The sequence below is a fragment of the Mustelus asterias genome, chromosome X (assembly GCF_964213995.1).
Source record: "Mustelus asterias chromosome X, sMusAst1.hap1.1, whole genome shotgun sequence".
Classification (NCBI taxonomy): Eukaryota; Metazoa; Chordata; class Chondrichthyes; order Carcharhiniformes; family Triakidae; genus Mustelus; species Mustelus asterias.
Genome location: NC_135834.1, coordinates 6981230 through 7007577, shown reverse-complemented (window position 1 = coordinate 7007577; position 26348 = coordinate 6981230). Strand labels below are relative to the sequence as shown.

The 26348-nt window shown below is 49.1% G+C and overlaps 1 protein-coding gene across 1 annotated transcript in view; it reads right to left on the bottom strand.

The window, feature by feature from the left end:
- Positions 1–9205, bottom strand: part of LOC144481834 (uncharacterized) — a 75243-nt gene extending 66038 nt beyond the window's left edge. The window contains exon 1 of the mRNA XM_078200988.1: positions 9048–9205. Coding sequence (XP_078057114.1) covers positions 9048–9115 — 68 coding nt within the window. The 5' untranslated portion in view covers positions 9116–9205. The remainder of the gene's footprint in view (positions 1–9047) is intronic.
- Positions 9206–26348: the final 17143 nt, after the last annotated feature.

Genomic DNA, 26348 nt, shown 5'->3' with positions numbered 1-26348 from the left:
GGCATGCCAAGTTGGCACCAGGCATACCTCAAAATGAGATGCCAACCCGGTAAAGCTACAACACAGGGGTACTTGTGTACCAAAATAGCATAAGCAGCAAAAGGTGAGGTGAGAGTGACTGTCTTTGACATCAAGGCCGCATTCGACTGAGTGTGTCATCAAGGAGCCCGAGCAAAACTGGAGTCAATGAGAATCAGGGGGAAGACTCTCCGCTGGTTGGAGTCACACCCGGCACAAAGGAAGATGGTTGCAGGTCAGTCATCTCAGCTCCAGGACATAGATCATAGAAGATCATAGAATCATAGAAACCCTACAGTGCAGAAGGAAGCCATTCGGCCCATCGAGTCTGCACCGACCACAATCCCACCCAGGCCCTACCCCCACATATTTTACCCGCTAATCTCTCTAACCTACGCATCCCAGGACTCTAAGGGGCAATTTTTTTAACCTGGCCAATCAACCTAACCCGCACATCTTTGGACTGTGGGAGGAAACCGGAGCACCCGGAGGAAACCCACGCAGACACGAGGAGAATGTGCAAACTCCACACAGACAGTGACCCAAGCCAGGAATCGAACCCGGGACCCTGGAGCTGTGAAGCAGCAGTGCTAACCACTGTGCTACCGTGCCGCCCATCTCTGCAGGAGTCTCTGCAGGGTTAGTGTCCTCGGCCCAACCATCTTCAGCTGCTTCATCAATGACCTTCCCTCCATCATAAGGTCAGAAGTGGGGATGTTCACCGATGATTGCACAATGTTCAGCACCATTCGCGACTCCTCAGATACTGAAGCAGCCCGTGTCCAAAAGCAGAAAGACCTGGACAATATCCAGGCTTGGAAACGGCAAGTAACATTCACGCCACACAAGTGCCAGGCAATGACCACCTCCAAAAAAAGAAGATCTAACCACCGCCCCTTGACATTCAATTACCATCACTGAATCCCCCACGATCAACATCCTGGAGGGTTATCACTGTAAGAAGTTTAACAACACCAGGTTAAAGTCCAACAGGTTTATTTGGTAGCAAATGCCACCTGTTGGACTTTAACCTGGTGTTGTTAAACTTCTTACTGTGTTTACCCCAGTCCAACGTCGGTATCTCCACATCAGGGTTATCACTGACCAGAAACTGAACTGGACCCAGCCATATAAATGCTGTGGAGCATCAGCCAAGGACTTTGTCCTCATGTCCGGGAGTTGGACTTGGACCCACAACACTTCTAACTCAATAGGGACCCCAACTTGGGGTGGCACAGTGGTTAGCATTGCTGCCTCACAGCGCCAGGGACCCGGGTTCGATTCCAGCCTTGGGTCACTGTCTGTGTGGAGTCTGCACATTCTCCCCGTGTCTGCGTGGGTTTCCTCCGGGTGCTCCAGTTTCCTCCCACAGTCTGAAAGACGTACCGGTTAGGTGCATTGGCCGTGCTAAATTCTCCCTCAGTGTACCCGAACCGGAGTGTGGCGACTAGGGGATTTTCACAGTCACTTCACTGCAGTGTTAATGTAAGCCTGCTTGTGACGAATAAATAAACTTCAAACTTTAAACTTTGTGCATAACAAGATCCTGCAAACAGCAATAAAGTTATTCATGGTTTTCGTTGCGGGATGAATGTTGGCCAAAAGAACCCAGCTCCCACAATGCTTTTCAAAAAAAGATGCCACAGGGTTCGTCACATCGACCAGAGAGCACCAACAATATCACACAAATATTACACACCTGTGTAGCCGTGGCTGTTTATCCAAGATTGCAATAAAGGCACATAGATGGAACATTGTGGAAGTAACTTTGCTCCATACATAAGCAAGCAATGCAGGTCCAGCAACCAGGAAGGCAAATGGTGTGTTGGCCTTCACTGCAAGAGGACTTGAGTGCAGGAGCAAGGATGTCCACTTAGTAAGGAAGTTAAAACTAGAGGACACAGCCTCAAAATAAAGGGGGGTCGGTTTAAGACAGAGTTGAGGAGGAACTTCTTCTCCCAGAGGGTGGTGAATCTCTGGAATTCTCTGCCCACTGAGGTGGTGGAGGCTACCTCGCTGAATATGTTTAAAGCGCGGATGGATGGATTCCTGATCGGTAAGGGAATTAAGGGTTATGGGGATCAGGCGGGTAAGTGGTACTGATCCACGTCAGATCAGCCATGATCTTATTGAATGGCGGGGCAGGCTCGAGGGGCTAGATGGCCTACTCCTGCTCCTATTTATGTTCTTATGTTCTTATGTTCTTATGTCTTACTGCAGCTGTACGGGGCCTTGGTGAGGCCACATCTGGAGTATTGTGTGCAGTTTTGGTCTCCTTATCTAAGAAATGATAAACTTGCCATAGAGGGAGTGCAGCGAAGATCTACCAGACTGATTCCTGAGATGGCAGGACTGTCGTATGAGGAGAGATTGGGTCGACTGGGATGTATTTACTGGAATTTCGAAGACTGAGGGGGGGATCTGATTGAAACGTATAAAATTCTGACAGGGCTGGACGGACTGGATTCAGGGATGTTGCTTCTTCTGGCTGAGGGGGGGTCTAGAACAAGGGGTCACAGTCTCGGGATACGGGGGGAGGCCATTTAGGATTGAGAGGAGAAGAAATTACTTCACTCAGAGGTGGTGAACCTGTGGAATTCTCGACCACAGAAAGCTGTGGAGGCCAACTCACTGAATATATTACAGAAGGAAATGGGTGGATTTCTAGACTCTAAAGGGGTCAAGGGGCATGGGGAGAGAGGGGGAGTATGGCGTTGAGATAGAGGATCAGCCATGGTCATAATGAATGGCGGAGCAGGCTCGAAGGGCTGAATGGCCTCCTCTTGCTTCTAGTTTCAATATCTCTCTGACTTAGAAAGGCTTAACCTGGAGGGTGAATTTCCCAACAGGGGGGCAAAGCAAATGTGGGCACGTTTGGCTTTCCATTTAACGCCAAATGGGGACATAAATCAGGGTGGGTTTGGTCTGCTCGTTGCTCTGCTGATGCGCCATTCCCATCCAGTGACCTTTCACCGCCCCCCCCCCCGACGTGTCTGCAATGGGGGGAAAAGTGATTCACACCTGCCCCGAGGCCCAACCGCCACCGAGGAGCGCCAAACTTCCTGTGCCGCCCACATCAAATCGAAGTGGCACTGCTGCCTGGCAAAGTGTTTGCCAGCTTTGCTGACAAAGATGTGGTCACATCGCCAGCCCGGGAAACAATTTGGTCTACACGTCTAATTCAAAGTGAAAAGCCTCAGCCTTCTCCCACGATCAAAAATGCATCACAAACATTCCCACTCAAGCAGACACGGTCCGAGATTTCCCACTGCACTATATGGGAGCCTAGAAACAGGAGGCCATTCAGCCCCTTCAGCTTGCTAGGCTGTTCAATGAGATCATGCATCTCTGCACCTCAACATCATGTAACCACATCTCTCTACTCGCCAATCTATCAATCTCAGTCCTAAAAGCGTTGTCAGAGGAAGGATGGCGGTTTCCACAACTTTGTGATAAGATGCTGTCAGATTTCACAGAGCTCGGAACCATTTCCACTCCCCTCGTACTGATCATCCTCACCAGAGATAGTCGCTTTCGCACGTCAACCCCACTGAGTCACTTTGTCCCCTTCATGGTGATTCTGGCGGCCAGCACAACATTGGTAGCAAGCAAGGACTTTTCCAAGGACTTGGACAAACTAAAAAAATCCAAGATGTCGGTACAAGATGTGTACTGGATCCAATCATTTCAAAACTACACAAAATACGGAGGGAGGGCAGGGCCAAAGATGATCGTGGGTCGGTGCAGACTTGGTGGGCCAAATGGCCTCCTTCTGCACTGTGGAATTTGATGAGAATTGGAGAATAGTTACGGCGCAGAAGGAGGCCATTCGGCCCATCGCGTCTGCACTGGCTCTCCAAACTAGCATTGTGACTTTGTGCTATCCCCCTGCACATTTAAAAATAATTTAATGCCCTCTCGAATGAACCTGCCTCCACCACACTTCCAGGCAGAACATTCCAGACCCCCAACCACTCGCCAGGTGGAAAAGCTTTTTTCTCACATCACATTTGCTTCTTTTGCAAATCATTTAAAATCTGTGCCCCTCTCATTCTCGATCCTGTTACGAGCAGGAACAGTTTCTCCCTCTTTGTTCTGTCCAGTCCCCTCATGATTTTGAACATCTCTATCTAATCTCCTCTTCGCCTTCTCCTCTCCAAGGAGAACAGTCCCAATCTCTCCTCATCACTGAAGTTTCTCATCCCTGGAACCATTCTTGTAAACCTCTTCTGCACTCTCTCCAATGTGTTCACATCCTTCCTATAATGTGGTGCCCAGAACTGTACACAGTACTCCAGCTGAGGTCTATCTAGTGTCTTGTATAAGTTCAGCATAACCCTCTTGCTCTTGTACTCTATGCCCCTATTAATAAAGCCCAGAATGCTATCTGCTTTATTAACTGCTCTCTCCACCTGTCCTGCCACCTTCCCAATCTATGGACAAATACACCCAGCTCCCTCTGCTCCCGCATCCCCTTTAAGAATTTTACCCTTTATTTTACACTGTCTCTCTATGTTCTTCCTACCAAAATGCAACACCCCACACTTCTCCGCATTGAACTCCATCTGCCACCCATCAGCCCACTTCGCCAACCTGTTTATGTCCCTTTGAAGTTCCACACCGCCCTCTTCACAGTTTACAGTACTTTCCAAATTTTGTGTCACACTTTCTTGAATGAAAAAAAGGAACATTATTCCCAGTGCTTAGCTGCTGGGAAGATAATGAAGATCTCACAGCAGAGATCAACGACTGGGCCACACTTCAAACCCACGGAAGTGCAGAAAATCCCGGGAATGCTGCAGACCTCACTCCCTGCGCCTTGGAGCGGCACAGTGGTTAGCACTGCTGCTTCACAGCACCAGGGACCTGGGTTCGATTCTCGGTTTGGGTCACTGTCTGTGTGGAGTCTGCACGTTCTCCCCGTGTCTGCGTGGGTTTCCTCCGGGTGTTCCCATTTCCTCCCACAGTCCGAAAGACGTGCTGGTTAGGGGTGCATTGGCCCGAACAGGCACCGGAATGTGGTGACTAGGGGAATTTCACAGTAACTTCATTGCAGTGTTAATGTAAGCCTTACTTGTGACTAATAAATAAACATTACTTTTTTAAAAACGGGTGGCTCATCCCCCTGGTCTTTTCCTTGCAGCCAACATGTTGGACTTTGGTGATACATGCGCAGATTCATCAGGAACTTCTTCAGGCCCCTGCACTGCCAATCTCAACACCAGAACTCCCTCCATGAAGCAAGCCTCTCTTATATCCGTTCCAATTTGACACCTCCCACCCCACAACTTTGCCGCACATCTCCTTGTGCTGCACTCACGCACTGATTCAAACACCTCTGGCCAGTCCCATTCATTCGAATCAGATACTCCCTCAAGTCTTTTCTCTCCAATGGGTAGAGTTCTACTTGGATCAATTGATTCTCATATCTTTGGCTCGTAAGTCTTTGTCAGAGGTGGGGCCACATTGGACATTGGACGGGGTGGCGGTCGGAACCAAGGTCCAGGGTGGCGGTCGGAACCAAGGTCCGGGGGGGCGGTCTGAACCAATGTCCGAGGTGGCGGTCGGAACCAAGGTCCGGGGTGGCGGTCGGAACCAAGTTCCGGGGTGGCGGTCGGAACCAAGGTCCAGCATGGCCAATCCACCCTAACCTACACATCTTTGGACACTAAGGGCCAATTTAGCATGGCCAATCCACCTAACCTACACATCTTTGGACACTAAGGGGCAATTTAGCATGGCCAATCCACCCTAACCTACACATCTTTGGACACTAAGGGCCAATTTAGCATGGCCAATCCACCTAACCTGCACATCTTTGGACACTAAGGGCCAATTTAGCATGGCCAATCCACCTAACCTGCACATCTTTGGACATTAAGGGCCAATTTAGCATGGCCAATCCACCTAACCTGCACATCTTTGGACACTAAGGGGCAATTTAGCATGGTCAATCCACCTAACCTGCACATCTTTGGACACTAAACGTGCATTTTAGAATGGCCAATCCACCTAACCTGCACATCTTTGGACTGTGGGAGGAAACTGGAGCACCCAGAGGAAACCCATGCAAACACAGGGAGAACGTGCAAACTCCACACAGACCGACAGTCACCCAAGGCCGGAATCGAACACAGGTCCCTGCTGCTATGAGGCAGCATTGCTAAACACTGTGCCACGCTTTCTCTGCCCTTTATCTAGCTCAGCTACATCCATATTCAATGAGCCTCAAAAAGGTGTATCAAGCTTTCTTTAGAATATTCATCCACAGGATGTGGGCATCGCTGGCTGGGCCCAGCATTTATTGCCCATTGCTAATTGCCCCTTCAGAAGGTGGGGGTGAGCCACCATCTTGAACCGCTGCAGTTCCATGTGGTGTAGGTACACCCACAGTGCTGTTAGGGAGGGTGTTCCAGGGTTGTTAGTGAACATCAGTCTGTCCATGTGGTGTAGGTACACCCACAGTGCTGTTAGGGAGGGAGTTCCAGGATTGTTATTGAACATCAGTCTGTCCATGTCGTGTAGGTACACCCACAGTGCTGTTAGGGAGGGTGTTCTAGGATTGTTATTGGGCATCAGTAGGTCCATGTGGTGTAGGTACACCCACAGTGCTGTTAGGGAGGGAGTTCCAGGATTGTTATTGGACATCAGTCAGTCCATGTGGTGTAGGTACACCCACAGCGCTGTTAGGGAGGGAGTTCCAGGATTGTTATTGGACATCAGTCAGTCCATGTGGTGCAGGTACACCCACAGTGCTGTTAGGGAGGGAGTTCCAGGATTGTTATTGGACATCAGTCAGTCCATGCGGTGTAGGTACACCCACAGTGCTGTTAGGGAGGGAGTTCCAGGATTGTTATTGGACATCAGTCAGTCCATGTGGTGTAGGTACACCCACAATGCTGTTAGGGAGGGAGTTCCAGGATTGTTATTGGACATCAGTCAGTCCATGTGGTGTAGGTACACCCACAGTGCTGTTAGGGAGGGAGTTCCAGGATTGTTATTGGACATCAGTCAGTCCATGTGGTGTCGGTACACCCACAGTGCTGTTAGGGAGGGAGTTCCAGGATTGTTATTGGACATCAGTCAGTCCATGTGGTGTCGGTACACCCACAGTGCTGTTGGGGAGGGAGTTCCAGGATTGTTATTGGACATCTGTCAGTCCATGTGGTGTAGGTACACCCACAGCGCTGTTAGGGAGGGAGTTCCAGGATTGTTATTGGACATCAGTCAGTCCATGTGGTGCAGGTACACCCACAGTGCTGTTAGGGAGGGAGTTCCAGGATTGTTATTGGACATCAGTCAGTCCATGTGGTGTAGGTACACCCACAGTGCTGTTAGGGAGGGAGTTCCAGGATTGTTATTGGACATCAGTCAGTCCATGTGGTGTAGGTACACCCACAATGCTGTTAGGGAGGGAGTTCCAGGATTGTTATTGGACATCAGTCAGTCCATGTGGTGTAGGTACACCCACAGTGCTGTTAGGGAGGGAGTTCCAGGATTGTTATTGGACATCAGTCAGTCCATGTGGTATAGGTACACCCACAGTGCTGTTAGGGAGGGAGTTCCAGGATTGTTATTGGACATCAGTCAGTCCATGTGGTGTCGGTACACCCACAGTGCTGTTGGGGAGGGAGTTCCAGGATTGTTATTGGACATCAGTCAGTCCATGTGGTGTAGGTACACCCACAGTGCTGTTAGGGAGGGAGTTCCAGGATTTTGACCCAGCGACAGTGAAGGAACGGCGATATATTTCCCAGTCAGGATGGTGAGTGGCTTGGGGGGAACTTGCAGGTGGTGGTTTTCCCAGGTATCTGCTGCCCTTGTCCTTCTAGATGGAAGAGGTCGTCGGTTTGGGAGGTGCTGTCGAAGGAGCCTCGGTGAGTCGCTGCAGTGCATCTTGTAGGTGGCACACACTGCGCGTCGGTGGTAGAGGGAGAGAATGTTTTAAGGTGGCGCGATAGGGTGCCCACTAAGCAGGCAATACACTGGGTAAATAATGCAGCTTTGAGGCAATGATGCTGGAGGGCTTGTTCCTGAGTAATGTGCCCAAGGTGAAATCAAGAGTCAAAATACAAGAATATTTTTTTGTTTCAAAACAGATAGCATCGGCTGGCACGGAACAACAAGAGTTAGGCAGAGAACCACGGAATAAACAAAGTGGGGGGTGGAATTCATTCTCCACAACTAATGGAAATATTTATTTGCAATACTCCTGTGTGGTTCAGGGGAAGAGGCTGCAAGCAAGAACTCCATGGAACCCCTTTCAAGTCTACCTGCCACTTAATACAAGCACTGCTGCAAAAATCGAGGTCAGGCAAGGCGACCCTGCTCAGAAAGGCAATAAAATGTACAAAAGTGACAAACACCTGTAGATTCAAGATTTCAAGGGAACTTTCCCCAATCCCTTCAGTCATTGCGCAACGCAGTGGTTAGCCCTGCTGCCTCACAGCAAGAAGTTTAACAACACCAGGTTAAAGTCCAACAGGTTTATTTGGTAGCAAAAGCCACACAAGCTTTCGAGGCTCTGAGCCCCTTCTTCAGGTGAGTGGGAATTCTGTTCACAAACAGAACTTATAAAGACACAGACCTCACAGCACCAGGGACCTGGGTTCGATTCTGGCCTCGGGTCACTGTCTGTGTGGAGTTTGCACGTTCTCCCCTTGTCTGCGTGGGTTTCCTCCCACAGTCCGAAAGATGCGCTGTTTAGGCGTTAAATTCTCCCTCAGTGTACCCGAACAGGAGTGTGGCGACTGGGGGATTTTCCCAGTAACTTCATTGCAGTGTTAATGTACGCCTACTCATGACACTAATAAACTAAGCTCTCCCCCACCCACTCCAAAAATATATATATAAGTGGTTGAAAGTGACAATTGCAGGTTAAAAATCAGGAAAATCTCCACTCCTGTGTGGCTGTAATGTTCTGTTTGGGATAAGGGGTCGAGGGGGTCCCACAAGAATAATCCACAATAAAACTGCGCTGCGTCAGAGAAAGGGGGGAAAGATGAGAAGCGAATAGTTAAAACACTCACCTCTCGTGGTTCTGGGCCACCCGTTTCCTCTTCCTGCCTGTGAAAATATTCCTGTTGCTGGCGATCATGTTGCAGAGAGGACCAGGATTGGGGGGAGAGGTTTACCTGTGTAGCCCCTCGAAGCCCCCCAGCGTGTGAGACAGCTGGAGCCGCGACTGAAACTGACACTGCAGCGCCCTGAAATTGGCGAGGCACAGCATGAATTAGTCATCACCCAGACCTGCTGCTTTGCGATTACATCATTCTATTTGCCATCTCTATAGTTACCCCGTCAAATTGAAAGTCGCCTCGTTATTCTGTGAGCGTTATTTAAAACGAAGAATTCCACTGCGAGATTGTACGATGCAGCACCAAGATCTGTGCATATCATAGAATCCCCACAGTGCAGAAGAGGCCATTCGGCCCATCAAGTCTGCACTGACTCTCCAACAGAGCATCCTACCCAGACCTGATCTAAACCTGTAACCCCACATATTATAGAATCATAAAGACCCCACAGTGCAGAAGGAGGCCATTCAGCCCATCCAGTCTGCACTGACTCTCCAACAGAGCATCCTACCCAGACCTGATCTAAACCTGTAACCCCACATATTATAGAATCATAAAGACCCCACAGTGCAGAAGGAGGCCATTCAGCCCATCCAGTCTGCACTGACTCTCCAACAGAGCACCCCACCCAGATCTGATCTAACCCTGTAACCCCACAATTTTATAGAATCCCGACAGCGCAGAAGGAGGCCATTCGGCCCATCAAGTCTGCACTGACTCTCCAACAGAGCACCCCACCCAGATCTGATCTAACCCTGTAACCCCACAATTTTATAGAATCCCGACAGTGCAGAAGGAGGCCATTTGGCCCATCGAGTCTGCACCGACCACAGTCCCACCCAGGCCCTATTCACAGAACCCCATGTATTTACCCTAGTTAGTCCCCCTGACACTAGGGGGCAATTTAGCATGGCCAATACACCTAACCCGCACATCTTTGGACACCAATGGGCAAATTAGCATGGCCAATCCACCTAACCTGCACATCTTTGGAGTGTGGGAGGAAACTGGAGCACCCGGGGGAAACCCACACAGACACGGGGAGAACGTGCAGACTCCACACAGACAGTGACCCAAGCCGGAAATCGAACCTGGATCCCTGGTGCTGTGAGGCAGCAGTGCTGACCACTGTGCCACCGAACCTACACATCATTGGACATTAAGGGACAATTTACCATGGCCAATCTGATTTGATTTGACTTGATTTATTATTGTCACATATATTGGGATACAGTGAAAAGTATTGTTTCTTGCGCGCTATACAGACAAAGCATACCGTTCATAGAGAAGGAAAGGAGAGGGTGCAGAATGTAGTGTTACAGTCATAGCTAGGGTGGAGAGAAAGATTGGCTTAATGCGAGTTAGGTCCATTCAAAAGTCTGATGGCAGCAGGGAAGAAACCGTTCTTTAATCAGTTGGTACATGTCCTCAGACTTTTGTAATTTTTTCTCGACGGATGAAGGTGGAAGAGAGAATGTCTGGGGTCCTTAATTATGTTGGCTGCTTTGCCGAGGCAGCGGGAAGTGTAGACAGTGTCAAGGGATGGGAGGTTGGTTTGCGTGATGGACTGGGCTTCGTTCATGACCCTTTGTAGTTTCTTGCAGTCTTGGGCAGAGCAGGAGCCATACCAAGCTGTGATACAACCAGAAAGAATGCTTTCTATGGTGCATCTGTAAAAGTTGGTGAGAGTCGGAGCTGACATGCCAAATTTCCTTAGCCTCCTGAGAAAGTAGAGGCGTTGGTGGGCTTTCTTAACTATAGTGTTGGCATGGGGGGGGGAGCAGGACTGATTGTTGGTGATCTGGACACCTAAAAACTTGAAGCTCTCGACCTTTTCTACTTCGTCCCCATTGATGTAGACAGGGGCATGTTCTCCTTTACGCTTCCTGAAGTCGATGACAATCTCCTTCATTTTGTTGACATTGAGGGAGAGATTATTGTTGCCGCACCAGTTCACCAGATTCTCTATCTCATTCCTGTACTCTGTCTCGTCATTGTTTGAGATCCGACCCACTACGGTGGTGTCGTCAGCAAACTTGAAAATCGAGTTGGAGGGGAATTTGGCCACACAGTCATAGGGGTATAAGGAGTATAGTAGGGGGCTGAGAACACAGCCTTGTGGGGCACCGGTGTTGAGGATGATCGTGGAGGGGGTGTTGTTGCCTATCCTTACTGATTGTGGTCTGTGGATGAGGAAGTTCAGGATCCAGTCACAGAGGGAGGAGCCGAGGCCCAGTCCACGAAGCTTGGAGATGAGTTTTGTAGGAATAATGGTGTTGAAGGCTGAGCTGTAGTCAATAAATAGGAGTCTGACATAGGTGTCCTTGTTATCTAGGTTCCAGGGTTGAGTGCAGGGCCAGGTCTGCTGTGGACCTGTTGTGGCAGTAGTTGAACTGTAGTGGATCCAGGCAATCTGGGAGGTCGGAATTGATTCGTGCCATGACTAACCTTTCGAAGCACTTCATAATGATGGATGTCAGAGCCACCGGCCGATAGTCATTACGGCACGCTGCTTGGGTTTTCTTAGGCACTGGGATGATGGTCGTCTTCTTGAAGCAGATAGGGACCTCAGATTGTTGTACAGAGAGGTTCAAGATGTCTGTGAATACCCCCGCCAGCTGATCCACGCAGGATCTGAGTGCACGTCCGGGTACCCCATCAGGGCCAGTCGCTTTCCGTGGGTTGACCTTCGAGAAGGCTCCTCTGACATCTGCAATGGTGACCCCAGATACAGGTTCATCCAGGGCTTCCAGGGTGGAGGGCATGCTCTCGCTGACCTCTTGCTCAAAACGGGCATAGAATGTATTGAGCTCATCAGGGAGGGGTGCGTTGGAGCCGGCGATTTTACCTGCCTTCATCTTGTAGCCTGTTATGTCTTGCAGACCTTGCCATAGTTGGCGTGGGTCGGTGTGGCGAGCCTGGGACTCTAGCTTGGTCCGGTACTGTCTTTTGGCATCTTTGATGGATCTCCATGGATCGTATCTGGCTTTCTTGTATAGGTCAGTGTCGCCTGACTTGAACGCCTCAGACCTGGACTTCAGCAAGCAGTGGATATCCCTGTTCATCCATGGTTTCCGGTTGGGGAACACACGGATTTGCTTCTTTGGCACACAGTCTTCGACACACTTACCAATGAAGTCAGTTACTGGAGTGGCGTACTCGTTCAGGCTGGTCGCAGAGTTTTTAAATACTGACCAATCCACTGACTCCAAGCAGCCCCGTAGGAGATTATCCGATTCCTCAGACCAACATTGCACGACTCTCTTTAACGGATTCTCCCGCTTCAGTTTTTGTGTGTAAGCCGGGAGCAGGAGCACAGCCTTGTGGTCTGATTTGCCAAAGTGTGGGCGGGCGATAGAGCGGTCGGCATGTTTGATATTTGTGTAGCAGTGGTCTAGGGTGTTTGGGCCTCTGATGGAACAGGAGACGTGTTGGTGGTAACTTGGTAGTACGCTCTTGAGCTTGGCCTGATTGAAGTCCCCGGCCACGATGAACAAGGCCTCGGGATGTTTTGTCTCAAGGCTATTTGTAGTGTGTATATTTCGTCCAGCGCGATCTTCACGTCCGCATGGAGTGGGATGTAAACTGCTGTAAGGGTAACAGAGGTGAACTCCTGCGGAAGGTAATGGGGGCGGCATTTTAGCGTCAGGGATTCTAAGTCCAGGGAGCAGAAACTCGCCAGTGTTTCTATGACTCGGCACCACGAGGTGTTGATTAGGAAGCAGACCCCACCTCCCCTAGCCTTGTTTGAGGCTGCTGTATGGTCCATTCGGTGGGTTGAGAAGCCCTCTGGTTGTAAGGCACAGTCCGGTGAAGCTGGAGTCATCCATGTCTCCGTGAAACAGAGTGCACAGCAGTCCCTCTATCCACCTAACCTGCTCATCTTTGGACACTAAGGGGCAATTTAGCATGGCCAATCCATCTAACCTACACATCTTTGGACACATAGGACACAAAGGGGCTGGGGTGGCACGATGGCACAGTGGTTAGCACTGCTGCCTCACAGCGCCAGGGACCGGGGTTCGATTCCCGGCTTGCGTCACTGTCTGTGTGGAGTTTGCACATTCTCCCCATGTCTGCGTGGGTTTCCTCCGGGTGCTCCAGTTTCCTCCCACAGTTCGAAAGACATGCTGGTTAGGTGCATTGGCCATGCTAAATTCTCCCTCAGTGTACCCGAACAGGCGCTGGAGTGTGGCGACGAAGGGATTTTCACAGTAACTTCATTGCAGTGTTAATGTAAGCCTACTTGTGACCCTAATAAATAAACTTAAACATCTTTGGACACTAAGGGACAATTTAACATGGCCAATCCACCTAACCTGCACATCTTTGGAGTGTGGGAGGAAAACAGGGCACCTGGAGGAAACCCACACAGACACAGGAAGAATGTGCAAACTCCACAAAGACGGTCACCCAAGGCCGGAATCAAACCTGGTTCCCTGGCTCTGTGAGGCAAATTGAATCAGTTTAATTCACCACAAGGCTGGACATGAAGACCATTCAATGGCATCACCACCACAGAGTCCCACTATCAACATCCTGGGGGTTACCATTGACCAGAAACTGAACTGGACCCAGCCACATAAATACTGTGGCTACAAGAGCAGGTCAGAGGCTGGGAATCCTGCGGTGAGTAACTCACCTCCTGACTCCCCAAAGCCTGTCCACCATCTACAAGGCACAAGTCAGGAGTGTGATGGAATACTCTCCACTTGCCTGGATGGGTGCAGCTCCAACAACACTCAAGAAGCTCAACACCATCCAGGACAAAGCAGCCCCGCTTGATTGGCCCCCCATCCACAAACATTCACTCCCTCCACCACCGACGCTCAGTAGCAGCAGTGTGTACCATCTACAAGATGCACTGCAGCAACTCACCAAAGATCTTTAGACAGCACCTTCCAAACCCACGACCACTTCCATCTAGAAGGACAAGGGCAGCAGATACCTGGGAACACCACCACCTGCAAGTTCCCCTCCAAGCCACTCACCATCCTGACTTAGAACATAGAACATAGAACATTACAGCGCAGAACAGGCCCTTCGGCCCACGATGTTGCACCGACCAGTTAAAAAAAAAAAAAAAAACTGTGACCCTCCAACCTAAACCAATTTCTTTTCGTCCATGAACCTATCTACGGATCTCTTAAACGCCCCCAAACTAGGCGCATTTACTACTGATGCTGGCAGGGCATTCCAATCCCTCACCACCCTCTGGGTAAAGAACCTACCCCTGACATCGGTTCTATAACTACCCCCCCTCAATTTAAAGCCATGCCCCCTCGTGCTGGATTTCTCCATCAGAGGAAAAAGGCTATCACTATCCACCCTATCTAAACCTCTAATCATCTTATATGTTTCAATAAGATCCCCTCTTAGCCGCCGCCTTTCCAGCGAAAACAATCCCAAATCCCTCAGCCTCTCCTCATAGGATCTCCCCTCCATACCAGGCAACATCCTGGTAAACCTCCTCTGCACCCTCTCCAAAGCCTCCACATCCTTCCTGTAATGTGGGGACCAGAACTGCACACAGTACTCCAAGTGCGGCCGCACCAGAGTTGTGTACAGTTGCAACATAACGCTACGACTCCTAAATTCAATCCCCCTACCAATAAACGCCAAGACACCATATGCCTTCTTAACAACCTTATCTACTTGATTCCCAACTTTCAGGGATCTATGCACACATACACCTAGATCCCTCTGCTCCTCCACACTATTCAAAGTCCTCCCGTTAGCCCTATACTCAACACATCTGTTATTCCTACCAAAGTGAATTACCTCACACTTCTCCGCATTAAACTCCATCCGCCACCTCTCGGCCCAACTTTGCAACCTGTCTAAGTCTTCCTGCAAACTACGACACCCTTCCTCACTGTCTACCACACCACCGACTTTGGTGTCATCAGCAAATTTGCTAATCCACCCAACTATACCCTCATCCAGATCATTAATAAATATTACAAACAGCAGTGGCCCCAAAACAGATCCCTGAGGTACACCACTTGTAACCGCACTCCATGATGAATATTTACTATCAACCACCACCCTCTGTTTCCTATCCGCTAGCCAATTCCTGATCCAATTTCCTAGATCACCCCCAATCCCATACATCTGCATTTTCTGCAGAAGCCTACCATGGTGAACCTTATCAAACGCCTTACTAAAATCCATATATACCACGTCCACTGCCTTGCCCCCATCCACCTCCTTGGTCACTTTCTCAAAAAACTCAATAAGGTTAGTAAGGCACGACCTACCTGCCACTTGGAAATATATCGGCCGTTCCTTCACTGTCGCTGGGTCAAAATCCTGGAACTCCCTCCCTAACAGCACTGTGGGTGTACCTACACCACATGGACTGACTGATGTCCAATAACAATCCTGGAACTCTCTCCCTAACAGTGCTGTGGGTGTACCTACACCACATGGACTGACTGATGTCCAATAACAATCCTGGAACTCCCTCCCTAACAGCACTGTGGGTGTACCTACACCAGATGGACTGACTGATGTCCAATAACAATCCTGGAACTCCCTCCCTAACAGCACTGTGGGTGTACCTACACCACATGGACTGACTGACGTCCAATACCAATCCTGGAACTCCCTCCCTAACAGCACTGTGGGTGTACTTACACCACATGGTCTGACTGATGTCCAATAACAATCCTGGAACTCCCTCCCTAACAGCACTGTGGGTGTACCTGCACCACATGGACTGACTGATGTCCAACAACAATCCTGGAACTCTCTCCCTAACAGCGCTGTGGGTGTACCTACACCACATGGACTGACTGATGTCCAATAACAATCCTGGAACTCCCTCCCTAACAGCACTGTGGGTGCACCTACACCACATGGACTGACTGATGTCCAATAACAATCCTGGAACTCCCTCCCTAACAGCACTGTGGGTGTACCTACACCACATGGACTGACTGACGTCCAATATCAATCCTGGAACTCCCTCCCTCACAGCACTGTGGGTGTACCTACACCACATGGACTGACTGATGTCCAATAACAATCCTGGAACTCCCTCCCTAACAGCACTGTGGGTGTACCTACACCACATGGGCTGCAGCGGGTTCAGGAACGCGGCTCACCACCACCTTCTGAAGGGGCAATTAGGGATGGGCAATGAATGGCGGCCTTGCCAGCGATGCCCATGTCTCATAAATGAACATCCCATAACTGAATAAATTAAAAAGACGTCTGCCGCAGGAAGGACTCTGCATTGGTGGCAGAGGGCAGCAAGAGAGAAAGGTTACCAGGAAAGTCTTGAAAAGTGACAACGTACGACGAGGTTGCCGCTTACAAATGGTGAATGACCATCGTTGAGTGAAAATGGCGTTGCTGGTTAGTTTGCGATGTGGCTGGACTGCTTTGCCAAGTTGTCAAAGTCAACTTGGTGGCGAGCCGCCGTTAGCCACCCTGTACACGGCATCAATGCGGGCACACTCTGCCCACGGGAGATCTCCAGATGGACACAAGGCAGAGAACGAGGGTGATGTGGGGGTGGGGGAGGGGGTTGTCAGGTCAAAAGGTTGGGTTTCAAAGTCAGCCAAAAAGTGAACATAATTATTTCACCTCCAGTGGCACAGAATTGTCAGTTGACTCCCTGGGACTGTCCCAATTCATAGAATCATAGAATACAACAGTGCAGAAGAGGCCCTTCGGCCCATCGAGTCTGCACTGACACATTAGCAATGCCTGAACTCCCACCTAACCCCATTTACCAGCACTTGGCCCATAGCCCTGAATGTTATGATGTGCCAAGTGCTCATCCAGGTACTGGATGTGAGGCATCCCGCCTCCACCACCCTCCCAGGCAACGCTTTCCAGACCCTCACCACCCTCTGGGTAAAGTTTTTCCTCACATCCCCCCTAAACCTCCCACCCCTCACCTTGAACCTGTGTCCCCTCGTGACTGACCCTTCAACTAAGGGGAACAGCTGCTCCTTATCCTCTCTGTCCATGCCCCTCATAATCTTGTCCACCTCGATCAGGTCACCCCTCAGTCTTCTCTGCTCCAGAGAAAACAACCCAAGCCTATCCAACCTCTCTTCATAACTTAAATGCTCCGTCCCAGGCAGCATCCTGGTGAATCTCCTCTGTAAACCCTCCAGTGCAATCACATCCTTCCTATAATGTGGTGAGGAACTCAGACATATGGATGAGTCAGACAGCCCGAGTCAGTGAGTTAAGCCTCACTGATTGCCAAGGTTGCAGTCGGTACAAAATATCTCATCAATTAATATTTTTGCGCCGAGAAATCCATTTTCAAGCAAAGATTCTCTGACTGCAACGCACTGACAATCTGTCCATGATCCCACAAAATCGGGGAAAATCCTTGGGGTTACCATTGACCAGAAACTCAACTGGACTCATCACATAAACACAGTGGCTCCAAGAGCAGGTCAGAGGCTGGGAATACTGTAGCGAGTAACTCACCTCCTGACTCCCCAAAGCCTGTCCACCATCTACAAGGTACAAGTCAGGAGTGTGATGGAATACTCCCCACTTGCCTGGATGGTGCGGCTCCAACAACACTCAAGATGCTCGACACCATCCAGGACAAAGCAGCCCCGCTTGATCAACACCCCATCCACAAACATTCACTCCCTCCAGCACCGACGCTCAGTAGCAGCAGTGTGTACCATCTACAAGATGCACTGCAGCAACTCACCAAAGATCCTTAGACAGCACGGTAGCACGGTAACACAGTGGGTTAGCACTGTTGCTTCACAGCTCCAGGGACCTGGGTTCGATTCCCGGCTTGGGTCACTGTCTGTGTGGAGTTTGCACATTCTCCTCGTGTCTGCATGGGTTTCCTCCGGGTGCTCCGGTTTCCTCCCACAGTCCAAAGATGTGCGGGTTAGGTCGATTGGCCATGCTAAAATTGCCCCTTAGTGTCCTGAGATGTGTAGGTTAGAGGGATTAACGGGTAAAATATGTAGGGATATGGGGGTAGGGCCTGGGTGGGATTGTGGTCGGTGCAGACTCGATGGGCCGAATGGCCTCTTTCTGCACTGTAGGGTTTCTATGATTCTATGATTCTATGATTCCAAACCCACGACCACTTCCATCTAGAAGGACAAGGGCAGCAGGTACCTGGGAACGCCACCATCTGGAGGTTCCCCTCCAAGCCACTCACCGCCCTGACTTGGAAATATATCGCCGTTCCTTCACTGTCGCTGGGTCAAAATCCTGGAATTCCCTCCCTAACGGCATTGTGGGTCAACCCACAGAACATGGACTGCAGCGATTCAAGATGGCAGCTCACCACCACCTTCTCAAGGGGCAACGAGGGATGGGCAATAAATGCTGGCCTAGCCAGCGACGCCCATGTCCCACGAATGAATAAAGAAAAAATGGTCCCTGCCGGTGTAAATGGGGTTTTCAACCTAGTTTAGCTCTCACCCATCATGTGTAGAACAAATGCCACATGCAAGTAAGCTGATCCTGTGTCAGTTGATAATGAAAGGCCTGTACGAACTTGTCCAGCCTTGGCACTTTGCTGTGGGACAGGTATTTCTGGAACCCAGGCAAGCTATAGCGGTCATGAAAGCTTTTGGTAAGCACGCAGGGATCGCTTTGAAAGATTTCCCATGAAGTTCAGTCGGATACCCATTTTCGCCAAGAGTCGGGCCTCGGGAGAGCGTGCTGAGGGAGCCAGAAACAGAAGGCTGTTCCCCTTCCCAGTCACAGACACAGTCAGCCATTGAATACTCCGATTCCTGTCCCAGAGACATCAAAAATAGGAGGCAACTATGACTCCTGTTGAAACTATGCGAGTTTCTATTCCTATGAAACTACAAAGGGTCGTGAATGAAGCCCAGTCCATCACTCAAACCAGCCTCCCATCTATTGACTCTGTCTACACTTCCTGCTGCCTCGGAAAAGCAGCCAGCATAATTAAGCACCCCACGCACCCCGGACATTCTCTCTTCCACCTTCTTCCGTCGGGAAAAAGATACAAAAGTCTGAGGTCACGTACCAACCGACTCAAGAACAGCTTCTTCCCTGCTGCTGTCAGACTTTTGAATGGACCTACCTGCATTAAGTTGATCTTTCTCTACACCCTAGCTGAAAGTGTAACACTATATTCTGCACCCTCTCCTTTCCTTCTCCCCTATGTACTCTATGAACGGTATGCTTTGTCTGTATAGTGCGCAAGAAACAATACTTTTCACTGTATCCCAATACATGTGACAATAATAAATCAAATATTAAGCTGATCTTTCTCTACACCCTAGCTATGACTGTAACATTACATTCTGCACTCTCTCCTTTCCTTCTCTATGAGCGGTATGTTTTATCTGTATAGCGCGCAAGAAACAATACTTTTCACTGTATCCCAATACATGTGACAATAATAAATCAAATATTAAGCTGATCTTTCTCTACACCCTAGCTATGACTGTAACACTATATTCTGCACCCTCTCCTTTCCTTCTCTATGAACGGTATGTTTTGTCTGTATAGCGCAAGAAACAATACTTTTCACCGTATCCCAATACATGACAGTAATAAATCAAATCAAAAATAGGGGCCAAATTCTCTGGCCTTCCAGCCATGTGTTTCCCGCCAGCGGGAGTGGCACGCTGTTTGTTAGTGGAGGGATTCTCCGGTTCCTGCCACTGTCAATGGGAATTCCCATTGACGCCACCCCACGCCAGCAGGAAACCCACGGGCGGCGGGACCGGAGAACCCACCAGCATGAACGGCCAGAGAATTCCGGCCCAGAAGTCTGGATGTCCAGACTCGAAACATTTTGGCTCTATTCTCTCTCCACAGATGCTGTCAGACCTGCTGAGATTTTCCAGCATTTTCCGTTTTTGTTTCAGATTTCAGCATCTGTAGTATTTTGCTATTGGTAAAATAGTAGGACTATTGGACCATTTGGCCCTTTGACCTTGCTCCACCATACATTAGGATCATGGCTGATCATCCAACTCAATAGCCTGATCCCACCTTTCCCCCATATCCTTTGATTCCCTTCGCCCCAATTTGCTTGGATGACTGTCTGTGTGGAGTTTGCACGTTCTCCCCGTGTCTGCGTGGGTTTCCTCCGGGTGCTCTGGTTTCCTCTCACAGTCTGAAAGACATGCCGGAAAGGAGGATTGGCCATGCTAAATTGCCCCTTAATGTCCAAAGATGTGCAGGTTAGGTGGATTGGCCATGCTAAATTGCCCCTTAGTGTCCAAAGATGTGTAGGTTAGGTGGATTGGCCGTGCTAAATTGCCCCTTAGTGTCCAAAGATGTGCAGGTTAGGTGGATTGGCCATGCTAAATTGCCCCTTAGTGTCCAAAGATGTGCAGGTTAGGTGGATTGGCCATGCTAAATTGCCCCTTAGTGTCCAAAGATGTGTAGGTTAGGTGGATTGGCCGTGCTAAATTGCCCCTTAGTGTCCAAAGATGTGCAGGTTAGGTGGATTGGCCATGCTAAATTGCCCCTTAGTGTCCAAAGATGTGCAGGTTAGGTGGATTGGCCATGCTAAATTGCCCCTTAGTGTCCAAAGATGTGCAGGTTAGGTGGATTGGCCGTGCTAAATTGCCCCTTAGTGTCCAAAGATGTGCAGGTTAGGTGGATTGGCCATGCTAAATTGCCCCTTAGTGTCCAAAGATGTGCAGGTTAGGTGGATTGGCCGTGCTAAATTGCCCCTTAGTGTCCAAAGATGTGCAGGTTAGGTGGATTGGCCATGCTAAATTGCCCCTTAGTGTCCAAAGATGTGCAGGTTAGGTGGATTGGCCATGCTAAATTGCCCCTTTGTGTCCAAAGATGTGCGGGTTAGGTGGAGAGGCCTAAATGCATGGCATTAGGGGAATAGGGTAGGTGGAGGATGTTGACCTGGATTAGATGCCCTGTCGGAGAGTCGGTGCAGAATCGATGGGCCAAACGGCCTCCTTCTGCACTGTCGGGAATCTATGACTAGAACCAGAGGGCACAACCTCGGGCTAAAGGGACGATCCTTTAAAACAGAGATGAGGAGGAATTTCTTCAGCCAGAGAGTGGTGAATCTGTGGAACTCTTTGCTGCAGAGGAGGCCGGGTCATTGAGTGTCTTTAAGACAGAGATAGATAGGTTCTTAATTAATAAGGGGATCAGGGGTTATGGGGAAAAGGCAGGAGAATGGGGATGAGAAAAATATCAGCCATGATTGAATGGTGGAGCAGACTCGATGGGCCGAGTGGCCTAATTCTGCTCCTATGTCTTATGGTTTTATTATGGACTTCTGTAATTGGTTTGTTCTAAAGATATCCCGACAAAAGATTGGATTAAATTGGTCTTTTCAGCAAAAAGAGAGTAGTCGGAAGATTTCCCAGAATGGGGCGGAGAGGGGGTGCTGTCAGGGCAGGTCAGAGCTAGGAGAGAGGTGTCTGTCCAGAGGAGGTTTGGGACCACCCCACAGGCAAGAGATGCCTGACAAATTTTACGTCTACTTAACTGATAACTTGGGACTGTCAGAGGCACAACCTGGCAGGATTTGAACCTGTGTGGGGAAACTCCAATGGCCTTTTGACAAACACTGAGCTGTGTACACAGGCACTGCGGAGACGGGGCTGACAGGGGAGAGGGGCCACAGGTGTGCATTTGTTACATTAACTGGTGCAATGAGGCATTGATTACATGCGGAGGAGGTTTCCACCCAGAGTATCATGATAATAGTGCAGTCCTTTAACATGACTGTTCCAGCAGCACTGTGTGTGTGTCTCAAGTGTGGCTTCTTCACTCACACTATTAGATATAACCACTGTCCCCGGAAAGGATTATCACTCCAGATCCTTTTGGAGGTCGGGGAAAAAGGGGATTAAAGGTTTAATTGGCTCCCTGTATCCTGATTTCCAACACTTTGACCGTTATAACCTCAGCCTTGCGGAGGAGAATATTTGGACAGGTTCCCATCAACCGTCAGCAGATCCTGACAGGATGGCATTTACTTTCTGAGTAAGAAGTCTAACAACACCAGGTTAAAGTCCAACAGGTTTATTTGCACAAAATAAACCTGTTGGGCTTTAACCTGGTGTTGTTAGACTTCTTCCTGTGTTTACCCCAGTCCAACGCCGGCATCTCCACATCATTTACTTTCTGATACAGTGGATCCCCTTCTGAATCCAGTGAAACACCCCACAACCCCCTGCTGCTTTGCTGGGGTTGCAAGTGTGGCTTTTGCTACCAAATAAACCTGTTGGACTTTAACCTGGTGTTGTTAAACTTCTTATTGCAAGACTGGCCACTGAGAGGGAACTTCGCCCTCTAGAGGGTATGCTTGTCATTGGCAGATTGAACACAGCGTCTTAAAGGGGCAAGCACGGTTTGCCACAGTTTGTGGGGTTACTCTTGTCCGTAAAGAGTCATATTGGACTCAAAATGTTAATTCTGTTTCACTTTAGGGTGCCACAGTGGTTGGCACTGCTGCCTCACAGCGCCAGGGACCTGGGTTCGATTCCCGGCTTGGGTCACTGTCTGTGTGGAGTTTGCACGTTCTCCCCGTGTCTGCGTGGGTTTCCTCCGGGTGCTCCGGTTTCCTCCCACAGTCCAAAGATGTGCTGGTTAGGTGCATTGGCCGTGCTAAATTGTCCCTTAGTGTCCAAAGATGTGCAAGTTAGGTGGATTGGCCATGCTAAATTGTCCCTTAGGGTCCAAAGATGTGCAGGTTAGGGGGATTGGCCATGGTAAATTGCCCCTTAGTGTCCAAAGATGTGTAGGTTAGGTGGATTGGCCATGCTAAATTGTCCCTTAGGGTCCAAACGTGTGTAGGTTAGGTGGATTGGCCATGCTAAATTGCCCCTTAGTGTCCAAAGATGTGTAGGTTAGGTGGATTGGCCATGCTAAATTGTCCCTTAGGGTCCAAAGATGTGTAGGTTAGGTGGATTGGCCATGCTAAATTGTCCCTTAGGGTCCAAAGGTGTGTAGGTTAGGTGGATTGGCCATGCTAAATTGCCCCTTAGTGTCCAAAGATGTGTAGGTTAGGTGGATTGGCCATGCTAAATTGTCCCTTAGGGTCCAAAGATGTGTAGGTTAGGTGGATTGGCCATGCTAAATTGTCCCTTAGGGTCCAAACGTGTGTAGGTTAGGTGGATTGGCCATGCTAAATTGCCCCTTAGTGTCCAAAGGTGTGTAGGTTAGGTGGATTGGCCATGCTAAATTTTGGAGGGTGACAGGGATAGGTTGGGAGAAAGGGCTTGGGTAAGGTGCTCTGTCAGAGAGAGTCGATGCACACTTGATGGGCTGAATGGCCTCCTTCTGCACTGTAGGGAGTTGATGATTCTCCACAGATTTTTCCAGCACTTCCTATAGTTATTGCAAACAAGAGGGTAGTATTCCCTGAAATTTAGAAGATGATTTGGTTAAGATGTTGAGGGAAATGGATAAGATAAAATGGAAGAAACTATTCCTGTTGGAGTTGAGGAGTCCAGAATTGGGGGCACAGTCTAAAAATTGGAACCAGATCTTTAATTGATCAAAATAGGAAACATTTCCACAGACCAATGATGGTACAAGTTTGGAACAGTCTTGTTCGGAGCATTGGATTCCAGTTCAATTATTAAATTGAGAAGTGAGATTGATAGATTTTTGCCAGTGGTATTGAGGGATATGGGTCAAATGCAGTTCTTTGGAGTTAGTGAAACAGGTCTGAGGGATTGAAGAGCCTCCTCCTGTTCCTATGTTAAACACATCTACAAAATGCACCTCAGCTACTCCCTGTGGCAGTGAGTTCCACATTCTCACCACTCGCTGGGTGAAAGACGTTTCTCCCGCTTTCCCGATTGGATCTATTCCAATAGGTGGCGCAGTGGTTAGCACTGCTGCCTCACAGCACCAGGGACCCGGCTTCAATTCCAGCCTCAGGTCACTGTCTGTGTGGAATTTGCACGTTCTCCCCGTATCCGTGTGGGTTTCCTCTGGGTGTTTGGGTTTCCACCCAGAGTCCGAAGATGTGCGGGTTAGGTGGATTGGCTATGCTAAATTGCCCCTTAGTGCCCAAAGATGTGTAGGTTAGCTGGATTGGCCATGCTAAATTGCCCCTTAGTGCCCAAAGATGTGCAGGTTGAGTGGATTGGCCATGCTAAATTGTCTCTTAGTGTCCAAAGATGTGTAGGTTAGGTGGATTGGCCGTGCTAAATTGCCCCTTAGTGTCCAAAGATGTGCAGGTTAGGTGGATTGGCCGTGCTAAATTGCCCCTTAGTGTCCAAAGATGTGCAATTTAGGTGGAGTGTCCAAAGATGTGCAGGTTAGGTGGATTGGCCATCCTAAATTGCCCCTTAGTGTCCAAAGATATGTCAGTTAGGTGGATTGGTTATGCTAAATTGCCCCTTAGTGTCCAAAGATGTGCAGGTTGAGCGGATTGGCCATGCTAAATTGTCTCTTAGTGTCCAAAGATGTGTAGGTTAGGTGGATTGGCCATGCTAAATTGTCCCTTAGTGTCCAAAGATGTGCAGGTTAGGTAGATTGGCCATGCTAAATTGTCCCTTAGTGTCCAAAGATGTGCAGGTCCGGGGGATTGCCATGGTAAATTGCCCCTTAGTGTCCAAAGATGTGTAGGTTAGGTGGATTGGCCATGGTAAATTGCCCCTTAGTGTCCAAAGATGTGCAGGTTAGGTGGATTGGCCATGCTAAATTGCCCCTTAGTGTCCAAAGATGTGCAGGTTAGGTGGATTGGCCATGCTAAATTGCCCCTTAGTGTCCAAAGATGTATAGGTTAGGTAGATTGGCCATGCTAAATTGTCCCTTAGTGTCCAAAGATGTGCAGGTCCGGGGGATTGGCCATGGTAAATTGCCCCTTAGTGTCCAAAGATGTGCAGGTTAGGTGGATTGGCCATGCTAAATTGCCCCTTAGTGTCCAAAGATGTGCAGGTTAGGTGGATTGGCCATGATAAATTGCCCTTTAGTGTCCAAAGATGTGTAGGTTAGATGCATCAGCCATCGTAAGTATGTGGGGTTACGAGAATAGGGCAGGGAGAGAGGGCCAGATACTCTGTTAGAGAGTCGGTGCCGACTCAATGGGCCGAATGGCCTCCTTCTGCACCGCAGGAATTCTACGATATTCGCGACTGTCTGTGATGTGTCCAGATGTTGCTGAAGATGTAACCAAGGACATGCAGGCACCTCCACTGCATTCAGGTCGGGGTGAAGATCAGGAAAATTAAACACACTGAACGACCCAATGAACACTCTGGGACAGTCAACATTTCCAATTTTTAATTATTTCTGAGAATTGGACATTAAATAAGTAAACAGTCTGACAAACTTTCAATAAAGAAAAGACTTGTTAACAAAACGTACAAAGCGACCACATTCAAATATAGATTTATATACAACCACATATAACTTTCTTTTTCTCAAAAAGGAACACTTTGATTATCTAAGCTATATTATTGTCCAATCGCTGCATTTGGATGTGGGTACATCATTGCTAGACAGTCAAAATGTTCAGGTGAAGTCATGCCTAGTGACCGACCAGTGTATATTCCCGATCCTGCGTCATTATCTATCCCCCCTCCTTCCCCATTACCTAATGTAGTGCAGCTCCCTCACGGTGGGAGCTGAGGCAAGATCAGGGAAGGCAGTCAAGCTAACAGGCCGACCGGTGACCGTTTGGAGGGACAGGCATGATTACGTGTGCTGAATTTCCTTCACTTTCCCTCCCTCGCCTCTTCCCAATTTTGTCTCTGAAGGAACCAACCACTGAGGACGCTCCCAAGTTGGCCCCTTACGGCGCCGTCACCAATTCGGAGCGTGCCAGGGCTGCGGTTCAGGAGCACCAAGAGATGCCGGCGGCCATTTTGAGGAGGCCGGGGCCATTTTGTAAAAGAGGAGTGTGGGGGGTGGGGGTCCGGTGGTGTTGCCGTGGAACCAACCATTTCACCCCTCCGAACTCAAGTTACCATGGATACACAGTGCAAGGGTCTAAAGAAGAAATCGTTCTAAAAAAATAACAGAAACTGGTCAATCACTAGACACAATGGACGCCAATCATTCGGGAAAGAAAAGTTCTATTTTTGGATGCAAAGTGTGCACAAAAAAAAAGTGAATGGAGCGTTGGAAGCGGTGAAGTAAGGCACAAAAATATTGGGCGGAGCAGTTACAGACATTCGCTGTTAACTAATTGTGACAGGTTTTGTGAAGGATATGCGAAAACAGAGACCCGGAACAAACATTTATGTTGGTTTTTTTCTTTAAAACACTTCACGCCACCAACATAACCTGTAGCATCAATGCTTTTCTCGATGAACAGAGGCAATA